A 13251-nucleotide genomic window follows, 5' to 3' on the forward strand; every position below is an offset into this window, starting at 1 on the left:
TTAGACCACATGTAGACCATGTTTTCTGAATGCAGCCGACCCAATTTTGCATAGAGGGCCTCAAACAGGCATTAGACTTCCATTTCCATATGCAGGCATGGAACATAGGAAGGAAAATAGGAACAAGAGTAGACCACTCGAGCCTGTTCCGCTATTCATTGAGATCACGGCTGATCTGCGACCTAACTCCATGTACCCACCTTTGGCCCATATCCTTTAATACCTTTACTTAAAAAGCTGTCAATCTCCGATTTAAATTTAACAATTGATCGAGCATCAATTGCCATTTGCGGAAGAGAGTTCCAAACTTCTACCACTCTTTGTGTGTAGAAGTGATTCCTAATTTCATTCCTGAAAGGTCTAGCTCTAATTTTTAGATTATGCCCCCTAGTCCTAGAATCCCCAACCAGTGAAAATAGTTTCTCTCTATCTACCCTATCTGTTCCCCTTAATATCTTCAAAACTTCAATCAGATCGCCACTTAACCTTCTAAATTCTAGGGAATACAACCCTAATTTCTGTAATCGCTCCTCCTAACTTAACCCTTGAAGTCCGGGTATCATTCTGGTAAACCTATGCTGCACTCCCTCCAAGGCCAATATAGCCTTCCTAAGGTGTGGTGCCCAGAACTGCTCACAGTACTCCGGGTATGATCTAACCAGGGTTTTGTACAGCTGCGGCATAACTTCTACCCCCTTGTATTCTAGTCCTCTAGATATAAAGGCCAGCATTCCATTAGCCTTTGTGATTATTTTCTATACCTGTTCATTACATTTTAATGATCTATGTACCTGGACCCTGATGCGCCATCAATTACTCAAAAGACTGAGGTTAAGCGAGTAACAACCAGGCTTTTATTAACTAAAGAATGAAGGTCTAGTCTCGAGTGGTCGACCCGTCCAGAATACTAAGGGACTGGGAGGTAGTCACTTATATACCTGGAATAGTGGGAGGAGTCAGCCGAGGCATGTCCAGACCTGTACCTAGTGGAATACACATACACATACAGACAGGTATAACAGTGGTTTACCACAGACCCCCAAGTCTCTTTGGACCTCCGCTGTTTTTAGCTTTTCACCATTTATTAAGTACCCTGTTCTATTCTTTTTAGGTCCAAAGTGGATGACCTCACATTTGCCTACATTGAAATCCATTTGCCACAGTTTTGCCCATTCACTTAATCTATCAATATCCCTTTGTAATTTTATGCTTTCATCTACACTGCCTACAGTGCAGTCTTTCTTTGTGTCATCGGCAAATTTGGATATGTGGCTTTCTCTGCCATCATCTAAGTCGTTATTAATAAATATTGTGAATAGTTGAGGCCCCGACACCGATCCCTACGGGACACCACTAGTCACATCCTGCCAATTTGAACACCTATCCATTATCCCTACTGCCTGTCTCCTGCCACTCAGCCAATTTCCTAACCAGGTCAATAATTTGCCCTCAATTCTGTGGGCTTCTACCTTAGTTATCAGTCTCTTATGTGGGACTTTATCAAATGCCTTCTGGAAGTCCATATAAATAACATCCATAGACATTCCCCTGTCCACTACTTTAGTCACCTCCTCAAAAAATTCAATTAGGTTTGTCAGGCATTTACCTTTCACAAATCCATGTGGCTCTCTCTCATCAACTGAAAATTTTTAAGGTGTTCAATCACCCTATCCTTAATTATAGCCTCTAGCAATTTTCCAACAACAGATGTTAAGCTAACCGGTTTATAATTCCCTGGTTTCCCTCTCTCACCATTCTTAAATAGCGGAGTGACATGCGCAATTTTCCAATCTAAAGGAACGGTTCCTGAATCGAGATAACTTTGGAAGATTATAGTTAGGGCATCTGCAATGTGCTCACCTACTTCCTTTAAAACCCTGGGATGGAAACTATCTGGTCCTGGAGATTTGTCACTCTTTAGTGTCGTTATTTTCTACATTACTGTTATTTTACTTATGTTAATTTTATTGAGTCCCTGTCCCTGATTCAATATTAGTTTCCTTGGAATTTCTGGCATGCTACCTCTTCCTCTACTGTAAGTACTGATGCAAATTATTCAACATGTCCACCATTTCCTTAATATCATTGACAATATCAACGCTTTCAGTTTTGAAGGGGCAACATTGCTCCTGACTACCCTTTTTTTCCTAATATCATTGTAAAAATTTTTTGTGTGATTTTGATATCCCTTGCAAGTTTCTTTTCATACCCCCTTTTTGTAGCTCTTACTATCTGTTTTGTGGCCTTTTGCTGTTCTTTGTATCTTTCCCATTCGCCACGATCTGTGTTATTTTTTGCATTTTTGTATGCTTTTTCTTTTAGTTTTATGCTGTCCCTCACCTCTTTAGTCGCCCATGGCCTTTTTTTGGCAAGTAAAGCTCTTGCCCCTCAGGGGTATAAACTGGTCTGTATCACATTAAATTCTTTTTTGAACATCTCCCACTGATCTTCTGTCGTTTTACCTATTAACAGATTTGCCTAGTTTACTGTGGACAGTCTCTGTCTCGTCCCATTGAAGTCGGCCTTACTCTAATCTAGAATCTTAGGGGGGAATTTTTCAGGGGGTCAGCGGGCACGTTCGGTGGCAAGTCGGGCCCCCGCTGTCAACCCGAGGCCACACTCTTTTCCCAGATGTCGGGTCTGTCAGCGCTGAACAGACCTGACACGCAACAGTTGTCATTATGACCTTGTTAACAGCCCATTAAGAGGTATTTTGAGCTCACCTTTACATTTTACAAGGTCGCCCATGGGGTCGACGCTGCTCTGGGATCATGTCAGGTAAGCAGGGCGGGAGTTGTATGACCATGGAATCATCTCTTTACTTGACAGCTGCAAATGTGCTATAAAAGCTCCCATCTCACATCTGTTCACTTTCCAAGCTCAGAAGCTGTTGCTTACTGCATTTCATCATAGAATCATAGAAATTTACAGCACAAATGGAGGCCATTTCGGCTCCTCTTGTCCGTGCCGGCCGACAAAGAGCTATCCGTCCTAATCCCACTTTCCAGCACTTGGTCCGTAGCCTTGTAGGTTATGGCACTTCAGGTGCATATCCAAGTACTTTTTAAATGTGATGAGGGTCTCTGCCTCTACCACCCTTTCAAGCAGTGAGTTCCAGACCCCCACCACCCTCTGGGTGAAAAAATTTCTCCTCAAATCCCCTCTAAACTTCCGACCAATTACTTTAAATCTATGCCCCCTGGTTATTGCGCCTTCTGCTAAGGGAAATAGTTCCTTACTTTGGAAGACAGATTGAGCTTTATGCAGGTTGCAAGTGTTTGGAGTAAACTCTCTATCCCGTGTCACCTCATTGGAATAACCTCTCTCATCATTGACAGATCACTTCTGTCATCTTAAGTTCATCTGCCATCTATTATATCAGCATTGGTGTCTTTGAAACTATCTCACCTTGGTCCTCAGAATCCTACCATGATCAGCCCCAACACCAGCAGCACCAGACACACCAGCAGCACCAACAACAACACCAACCTTCTCCACAATCAACTGATACTGCACAGGGCATCATTGCGGGCAGTACCGTTATGCCTCACCATTCACTGCAACTCACTAAGCCACTTCCAAAGGTTCACACAAATCTGTCCAAGAACGCAAAGTGTTGAAAAGAAAGGTTTCAATGTTTGACAGCACATTAACAGAAACTTTACATGAACATTGGCTAAAACACACAAGTGCCTACCCTTGTGTGTTGTTAGTTGGTATGATTGGACTAGGATGAGGGTGAGTGTGAGGGGCGGCTAGTGAGATGGGGAAGTGATAATGTAGATAGAGAGGGATGGGTGGAGGTGCAAGGTAAGTTGGTGTGAGTAAGGATGTGCAGGAGTAGGGTAGGGAAGGCAGAGTTATGGGGATGTGATGAGTGGCACAGCAGGATGAGGTTAAGTGTGGCTTTGCAGTAACATTTCGTGATCTACTGAGATCGTCGACAGGTTTGCACCACTGCAGCCTGGTCCTCCTTATGACATCCCTGCTTGTGTCCTCCTGTGCAATGTGCAACCATTGGAAGGAAAGAGAACCTCCCTACGTACGGTGACTCCCTCCACAAGCATATGGAGGGAATCATGGGAGAGCCTAGGTGCAGCCATGCACCTCTAAGCAAATAAGGTAGGGTGACCAATTTAGCATGTTCCCTGCACCCACATGATCGTCACGCATTCCACACCCGAAAATGGGCCTAAACCAATTTCTTCCTCCAAAGTTCCAGGATAAAGCCCTGTTATCTCTGAGTAATCCAATAACCCAACGCCACCCTCAAAAAAGAAAAATAGAAGTATTTACAATTATATTTTTCCTCAGAGGATTGGAAACACATGGACTGAATAGTCAAAATAAATTTAGAAAAAAGTCCAACTTAGGTCCACAAATCAATGTGTCACTGTAAATGCAGTATACCTAAACTTCTACATGCATAGCTGAATTTTTAATTAGCACTTCACTCGATGCATTGATCTGTCTGTGTTTTCTAAACGGTGCGGAAAAACGGTGCACAATTGAAGAATTTTGATGGTTTTCTGTGCAATGGCACAATCTGCATGGGGTTAAAGGTGGTGTGGGAATTTATGTACCAATAAATTGATTCCAGATTAGATGTAATAGCTAATTTATCTAGCTGCCAAATACTTCAACTTCGATACGAAAAAGGGACTAGAGTTTTCTGTAGTCTAATAACATGATTACAGTCTTAATAATATGCCCGTTAGCAATCCAGATATAAAATCTACAAGGAAAAAAGCAAGCAAAGTAGAAGGAAGAAAGCAAAAAGAAAATGTAGTAGAGTACAGTCCTTTTTAATTCTTGCCTGTTGGAAACCAAAAGAAATCCATGAATTAAAAGGAATCATGGGACAAAGCAAGTCCACAAACCATGCAGTAATAATGTTAATGAAATTTGATCCTTTCCACTGAATAATATAAGTAGATTTAAAAATACACACAAAAAGCCATTGTTAAAATGTTTTGAGACTGTTTCTTCTTCAAAATGATATGTGTCATCCATACTGTACAGAAAATGTATTTCAGATCATTAACGTTTGAAATCCCTGTTGTCAGAAATCATTCACTGTCATGAAAATGTTCAGGGTTGGATTAAAACCATCTTGTCACACTTGAAGCCATTCAGTTAAATCCTGAACATTCAAACCACATTTTGTCAAATGCAAACATTATTATACTATGCGAGAGGGGTCCAACCCAAACATGCAACATACTGCAGTATTGAGTTGGCCAGTTCAATCTTAAAAGGTGAGTACTGTATTTTGAGACATTGCTGTCCCCTATCCCTTAAGTGAAGCCTAAGTTAAGTAAACGATTCAGTACACATTTACAATTTCATGAAATTATGAGGGGCATAGATAGGGTAGATAGGAACTTTTCCCCTTAGTAGAGGGGTCAATAACCAGGGGGCATAATTTCAAGGTAAGGGGCAGGAGGTTTAGAGGGGATTTGAGGGAAAACTTTTTTATCCAGAAGGTGGTTGGAATCTGGAACTCACTGCCTGAAAGGGTGGTAGAGGCAGGAACCCTCACAACATTCAAGAAGCATTTAGATGAGCACTTGAAATGTCATAGCATACAAGGCTACGGACCAAGTGCTGGAAAATGGGATTAGAATAGACAGGGCTTGATGGCTGACGCAGACACGATGGGCCGAAGGGCCTCTTTCTGTGCTGTATCACTCTATGACTCTAAGAAATTTTTGTGCATTTATTATGATCTTTACTTTTGACCAAAAACAATAATTGGGTTAGAGGACAACATTCTCTGGAAAGCTATAAATATAAAACAGACCTTATGTTGTCATAGTGTCGCTGCTGATTCGTACTTAGAATACACTGAATGAAGGGGAAGCAATGATTTTGCCTTACTGGTGATAAAATGCAATGTTGCAAACATAGCAGCGCCTTTGCAGAACCCAATCAGATAGTTTTGTTTGTAAATAAACGTTTAATATGAAGAATAAAAGGGAATGTTGAACCCTCCTTTAAGCCAATGATGAAGAACAGCTCACAAATTATTAATGTATTGATATCAAATTCCTTAAAATAGGACTCCTAATCCTATTTTAACAAAGGTATCAATATATTTATTTTAAATGAGTTAACGCCTTCATTAAAATAGTTGTCACGGGAATTTAGTACAAACATTCAGTACTAATGTTGCACAACATGATTTCAACCCTAAAGGTAAAAGTGAGTTACATAGATACTCCACACCAGCTTAAAAGAATGTTTTATTTTATACTTAACTATCATATACTTAACTATCATAGAATTTATGCTGTAGGTACATAAAATGGTTTTAGTGAGTGGCAATATAAGTATCGGACATGTATATTTATTTAATTTTAAAAGCTAAATATAAAGTTTTGAGTTTGGCTTTCAGGGCGATGATACAGCAACACATTTAGAAACCATTTTGATCCAGTTTGAGATGACAAGTAGCTAAAATACATGGAACTTAATTTGATATCATGACACGGCAACAATAATTGGTGCCCATTTTGCGATTCCCAAGCTCAATTTGAACCAAAGAATGGTGATGTAACATTTTATTCCATTCATTATTACATGTTTAATTTACAGTCAGACAACTTTTGTTTAAGAGTTGATTTAAGCACTCCCCCCACCCTCATCCAGTGACATCATTCCCGCCGGTATCAAGCAGGAGTCAGAGTTGGGCCATGTAAATGAGGCCTGGGAGTTGAAATCTCCCAAGCTTCACGCTCCGGGGTGGGGGGGGGCAGGGGGCAGATGCTTTACAGCCTGTTCAGCCCCTGCACCCCCGATTCCCACTCCGAGGTAAAATCGGCCCTTTAGTTTCATGTGAAACTATGAACACCTATGTTTATTTCCCAATTTTTCATAATATATACAGCACAGAAACAGGCCATTCGGCCCAACCAGTCCATGTCGGAGCTCCACTCGAGCCTCCTCCCATCTTTCCTCATCTAACTCTATCAGCATAACCTTCTATTCCCTTCTCCCTCATATGCTTATCTAACCGCCCCTTAAATGCATCTATACTATTCACTTCAACCACTCCCTGTGGTAGCGAATTCCACATTCTCACCACTCTCTGGGTAAAGAAGTTTCTTCTGAATTCCCTATTTGATTTCTTGGTGACGATCTTATATTGATGGCCTCTAGTTATGCTCTTCCCCACAAGTGGAAACACTCTCCTCTACCAAAACTTTTCATAATTTTAAGGACTTCTATTAGGTCACCCCTCAGTCTTCTCTTTTCAAGAGAAAAGAGACTCAGCCTGTTCATCCTTTCTTGATAGGAATAACCTCTCATTTCTGGTATCATCCTTGTAAATCTTTTTTGCACCCTCTCCAGTGCCTCTATATCCTTTTTATAATATGGCGACCAGAATTGTACACGGTACTCCAAGTGTGGTCTAACCAAGGTTCAATACAGGTTTAGCATAACTTCCCTACTTTTCAATTCTATCCCTCTAGAATTAAACCCTAGCGCTTGGTTTGCTTTTTTCATGACCTTCTTAATCTGTGTCGCTACTTTTAGTGATATGTATAATTCATCAACATCATGCGATTAGACTTTTGAGCTGTACTCTGACTGAGCGAATCGCTTCCTTTTATAGAACCCATACGATTTTCATTCCATTGATTCCTATGGCAGGTGATTGGCCCACTCAGATTACCTCACGTGGTGAAGATGAAAATCTACCCCTAAGGGTTTGATTTGAATTTGTCATGAATGGTGCCAAGGCAATTTTACACATGAAATGCAGAATTAAGTCCTGATTTCAACCTAACACGCCTAACAAGAACATTGGAGCGCAACATCAGGCCGGGTGTAAACTGGGCAATCAACCCAAACCTGTCCCGTTCTCATTGGTGGGTTAGGTCAAAATCGGGTTTAAAAATTCCATCTCTGCTTCCTCCCCTACATTACAATCATTTCACACAACTGGAGTTCCTGTTTTGTTTAAAAATAAAAGTTTTATTTGAGCTCTCCTAACGAGAGCTTATTTATTATTATTGCTAACTTCATCAGTTTTTAACAGGCAGGTTGGAAATGAGTGCCAATTGCTAACAAGCTACCCCAATTAACATAATCCACCCTTACAGACATATAGCCATGACCACTCATGGGTTAACAGTGGAAAATGGTTTTATCAGACACAGACAAGTGAATTTAATGTAAAGTTAGCTACTAAACTATTGCTTCCCTCAAATCTTTGGAGAACAAGATCAAAGATTCATTTTTTTTAATTGTAATTTTAATGAGTTTAGCCATCACACATTCCAATTTAGTTCCTGTCCATTTCAGATTTCAAGTCACTTCAATATGAAGAAATAGAAAGGAATTTTACAAGATTAAAACTTAGGTACAGAACAACAGGTGTAAAAATCTTAATAATTTGAGCCTGAGCTGATTACATGATAGGCAATTTAATAATTTTGAATACTCAACAAGCCAGTATTCTGTTCTTAAATTGAGCAGTGATGTAACTATTGTGATTTTACAAAGTAAATAATATTTTCACCACCAGCAATAACGCATCAGTACACACACGATGGGCGGCAGTAGAATATCCAGTTTATTTGTGAGTGACTTATTGCTCATGATTTATCAGAACTGCCTCCCTTCTGGAATAAACTAGATTTGATTCTATGTGATTGTGTATTTTATTGATATCGTTTGTATAAAAATATGACCCTAATTTTAATGTTTTGGGTTAGTTTTTGAACACCTGCTCTTTGTCCAGTTTGGTTCACTAGAGAATTGAATGGCCTTTTCTCAGTGGGTAGGAAGCACAGCATGTTGCAGCAACAATGCAGAATGGTAGGATATGGGTTCACAGCTACAGTCCCCAACACAGTGAGTAACTGCCCAAAAAATAGTTGGTTCATCAATATTCCTGATCTTGAGTTTTTAACCAGGTTCCCAGTACTTTAGTTTTGACTCTCTTGAGAATATGTTTTTAAATGCATTTAATGAAGAATAGGAACATAGCTTAAATATGTAACAACACACCACTCAGTTGTTTTGTTCCTATCTCCTTGCTAAATGTTACAAATTGCATGTGAGTGTTGCACAACTCTTTCCTCTTTTAACTTATTATACTTGCCTTGTTGTGTTTTCTTGGCATATGTAGTTAACAGTGTTTGATTTACAAGTTCTAAGTGTGTGTCAACTTTGCTATGCATAGAGAAATAATACTTTTTAGTTCAGTTTACAGTTGTCTCTAATGCCATACATATTTAATTTGTTCAACTGAACAATGTTGTCATCACAATACAGTAGCTGGCAGTTTTCTACAATCCGCAAACCGCACAGAATGTTCAAAGTAGTAAAGCTTTGAAGAACAGATACGTGATGGGCAGCGATTTACAAAAAGTAAACCACTGAGTGACCTCGCTCGCCCAATGTTACAAGTAATTTATTTTTAGTGGAACTATCGCTATCTGTTGTGTATTCTATTTATACACATACAATAATAGATACCTGGGAGTGAGTTACAAGGTTACAGTGTGATCGAAGGGTTCATATGATATCCCATATTGCAAGAGCGGAGCTTAAGTGGTTTATCAACGTCATCTAAGATCCGAGATTAGATTGCAGTCTTGAGATTGCTCCCTGGTATATTTTATTTTGTATGGCCTGTATTGTTCACATTTTATTTTTAAGTTAAAAATTACAACACCTCTTTCTTACCATTGTCAAGAGAGTTTTAGCGTCTCAAGCCCCTGATACTCTCCCAAAGGTATTAACCTCCTCTCTGATATAATCACTGCAGTATTATCAGGGAATCATTTTGAATCCGAGTACAGAGCATTTCCATGTACAATACATAGTACAAAGTATTTTTCTAAATATCAGGTCGCTGTTTAATTACCAAAAAACAAAGGGTCATCGGCACCTGTTTGAGGTAGTGCTCCTCTCTAAGACAAGTTAATGTGACTGCAGCATTTTTTTTTCCTGCTGACCTCAGGGCTCCATGTTCCAGCATTGGTACATGCTAACCATAAATCGTATGGCTGTAAATCAAAGCTGGGACTGCCCACACACATTGTATAAATCAGATTGAAAAACTAGGGGTTACATCATTTTTTATACTTATTCTTCTATGTAGTGTCTCTTCTTGCAGTCAAAACAGAGCCAATGAGCAGCAGTGACACTGCCACAACAACAGGAGATGGATCACTTGACAGTTACACTGGGTCAGGTAAGGCACTGGCCACATAGTTCAACTCACAGAGCAGGCATAATTGTCCCGAACTCATTGCCTGGTGACAAAACTGGAACTCCGACTGCTAGATTAACATGTAGCGCTGCATTGTACCAGTGTTAATGATATTAGAGAGTGAAATGTACTTTCTCTGGCCAGATAACCACTAGTGTATTAATATCTAAGGAACATATTTGTGGTTAAATAGCTGTGTGTTTTTCCTTTTGAAAAGGAGAGCAAGAGCATGAATGATGATGCCGTTGTTCATGCTTTGTTTCAAGGTGAGTACATCAGAACATACAGATTACAAAGATAAAAACAATACAGAACAATAATCCAACATTTTCAGAAATTTGAGCACCCTTTATAAATATTATATAAGAAATTCTTTCACCAAATAACTATTAAATTAAGCAAGTGACCTAATGCCAGCCTGTTACAAGATTTATTCGTAAACTGAGAATGTCATAATAGGCAATTTGTTCAGGCAAAGATAGTAATTTCATACAGTCATCCTCTTTTGCTACGCTAAAGATACCATGAAGGCAGCTCCATATTTCCTATGCAATAGCACAGCAGAGCTTATGGAGAAATGTTAGAGAAGACTGGAGTGGCCAAGCCAAATCAATAGATGAAAGCACATATTACGTACATATTACATAGAATCTACAGCACAGAAACAAAAAAAAGGCTACTAAATCTCTTCAATTAGTCTCTTAAAAGATAATTAGTATACTACAAGCATAAATTTACAATGTGTGCATATAATGTAGTTGGTTGAGTCATCTGTTAAGAAATTTTACATTTTTGTAACTCATGAGCAATGAAGTTACAACTTAATTCTGGAGTTCATGAAGATCATTGAAGAGTAGAAGAACCTTTTGTGGCACAGTGTTACATGATTCCGTTTTGTACCTGTGATGGTTCAATTTGGTGTTGGAATCTCTGAAGTTTAGGGATAGATATGGACTGAAATAATCAAATAGTCAGTGGCATGGTATTGTTACTGTGGCTGCTGAAGCCAGGCCAAGTGGTTGTTTTCTGTGAAGGATGGCAGTTGAGGGTGAAATGCTAAAAATATATCAACGGATAGGTAATCAGGATTTTTGCTTGATTATCTTCAGGAATCTGAGTATATTTATGCAGAACTCTCCTTAAGGAGATTATATCATTGGGATAGAATTCCTGGTAAGGTGCACGGTCTTTGAAAGAAGCAGGTTTAATGAGCTGAATGATATTTTCTATTTTCTTACTTTCTTTTCTTATGAGTGAAGATGCCTAGCAGAGACGTGTTTGGTTCAGCTTGGGCATTGATTTTCTTAATGGAATTCTGGCCATTAAGATAGAATCCATATCTAGGTTGTTCATGAAAGACGTGTTAACGCAACTTGCTCATCGGCCTAATGGGTATAGTGGATAAAACACTGCCAAGTGTAGCATTAAGCCGTACTCACTAGAAGGTCCCAGATTCAGTTGCTGAATCTATGCCAGATCTCAGGTGGGACAATCCATCTTATGTAAAGATGCTACAGCCGGTCTCAATGCTCCTGTGCGATGGAGCGGAAAATCAGGGGCCGGAATTTTCACAGGTAAGAACGGGTGGGTTGGAGGCGTGGGGGGGGGGGCAGTGAAAGTTGTAAAAATGTAAAACCCAACCCCAACCCACCCACTTTCACCTTTCACTTAGGCGGGACGGGGGGAGGGCTGCCAACCCACTGACAGGAGACGGGTTGCCAATTTAAATATTCTAATGAGGCCCGAAGCCTCTACTTTAACCTGCTTTGCAGGTTTTACTGCAGGCGGTCGGGGATCCCAGGGCTCCTCAGCATGCAGGGAAACCTGGTGGGACCCGGGAAAATCCAGCCCAGGGTTTGTGTTCTTGATCACTATCCCCGCCCCCTGATGGAAAGTACACATTTGGATATTGGGTGAAGGCAAGATTGGGCTCCTCTGTGTTGCCCTCCGCGGAATCTCACTGTCTAGGCTTGCTATGACCACTTAGACGATATACCAGAGGGCAACCAACACCCATGCATCAGTGTCTAGGAGAGGAAGGGATAAAAGAGAAGAAAATTGTGGGGAAATGTAACACATTATATTAGTTTTGTCAGGGGACCTTGTACACTCAGTCAGGGGTTAATGGACGTCATAAGCATAGTTGGGTTACACTCATGTTGAGATGGTAGAAATAGTGGCCCAGAAATTAGTGTCCCAACGCGTGAGTAAGCACCGTGTACTCACGCGTGGGACCGCTGGAATTGCCGGTTTTCTGCATGCACAGCGCATGCGCGGGAAACCGGCATTTCCGATCCTCTGAACCAAGGGGTTCAGAGGTCGAACGCGTGCGCGCAGGAGTCTGCGCGTGCGCGTTGAACTTCCTTTTTTTTTCCAGGCTTGCCCGTGCGTGAAGGCCTCCACTTTTTACACTTTAAAAAAGCAGACGTAAGGACTTAATTTTAAAAGGTAAGTGGTCTATTAATTAAAATTAGAATTTTTTTTCCACAGGTTTATTATTTTTAAAGACTTTACAGTAAGGTAAGTGTATTTTTAGCCCCGATTTTTTATTAAATTATTTTTTTCAAAAATTTAAATTATTGTTTAAAATAGTTATTTAAAGTTATTTATAGTTCATTTACATAGTGTGATGTTTTTAAAAATTTTATTTCAAGTTTAAGTACTGTTTTGGGCGCCCGGAGTTTTCATGAGTTTGACAGTTCTTAGTGTCAAACTCATGAATGAACTTTTGCACCCTCCGATTGGTTGCCCAGTGCTCACGTGATCCCAGCCAACGCATCGCACTAAGTACGCCGCTGGATCACGCAAGCACAGCGCGCCGGGAGCTGAACCGGGCCACAGACAGGAAATGCACGCAGGCCCAGGCTTCAACTGCCGGCGCGCTAGGTAAGTGTAGGTCGGGGGCTTGCACCCGCGGGAAGCCCCCAACACGAATTTCTGGGCCAAAGTCAGTTACTGCATCTTAGCGCTGCAGCGCCTGTAGACATTTCATAATATCTCAGATATGAAAGTAATCCTATTTC

At 40.4% G+C, this 13251-nt stretch overlaps 1 protein-coding gene across 26 annotated transcripts in view; it reads left to right on the plus strand.

Annotated features, from left to right (window-relative positions):
- eya4 (EYA transcriptional coactivator and phosphatase 4) overlaps nucleotides 1–13251 on the plus strand; it is a 496999-nt gene that overhangs the window by 362415 nt on the left and 121333 nt on the right. For 17 of the 26 annotated variants that reach the window (XR_015079577.1, XR_015079576.1, XM_085997581.1 and 14 more), the window contains one exon: nucleotides 10118–10210. The exons of 6 other annotated variants lie outside the window; for them this stretch is intronic. Coding sequence is in view for 18 of the 20 variants with exons in the window: in XM_085997581.1 (XP_085853707.1) it covers nucleotides 10118–10210 (93 nt within the window). In the remaining 2 variants the exon portion in view is untranslated. The remainder of the gene's footprint in view (nucleotides 1–10117; nucleotides 10211–13251) is intronic. 3 more of the 26 variants (XM_085997585.1, XM_085997586.1, XM_085997597.1) reach the window with 1 other exon arrangement.

This window comes from Somniosus microcephalus, chromosome 9, assembly GCF_052327205.1.
Source record: "Somniosus microcephalus isolate GS21.2 chromosome 9, FLI_Smic_1.0, whole genome shotgun sequence".
Classification (NCBI taxonomy): domain Eukaryota; kingdom Metazoa; phylum Chordata; class Chondrichthyes; order Squaliformes; family Somniosidae; genus Somniosus; species Somniosus microcephalus.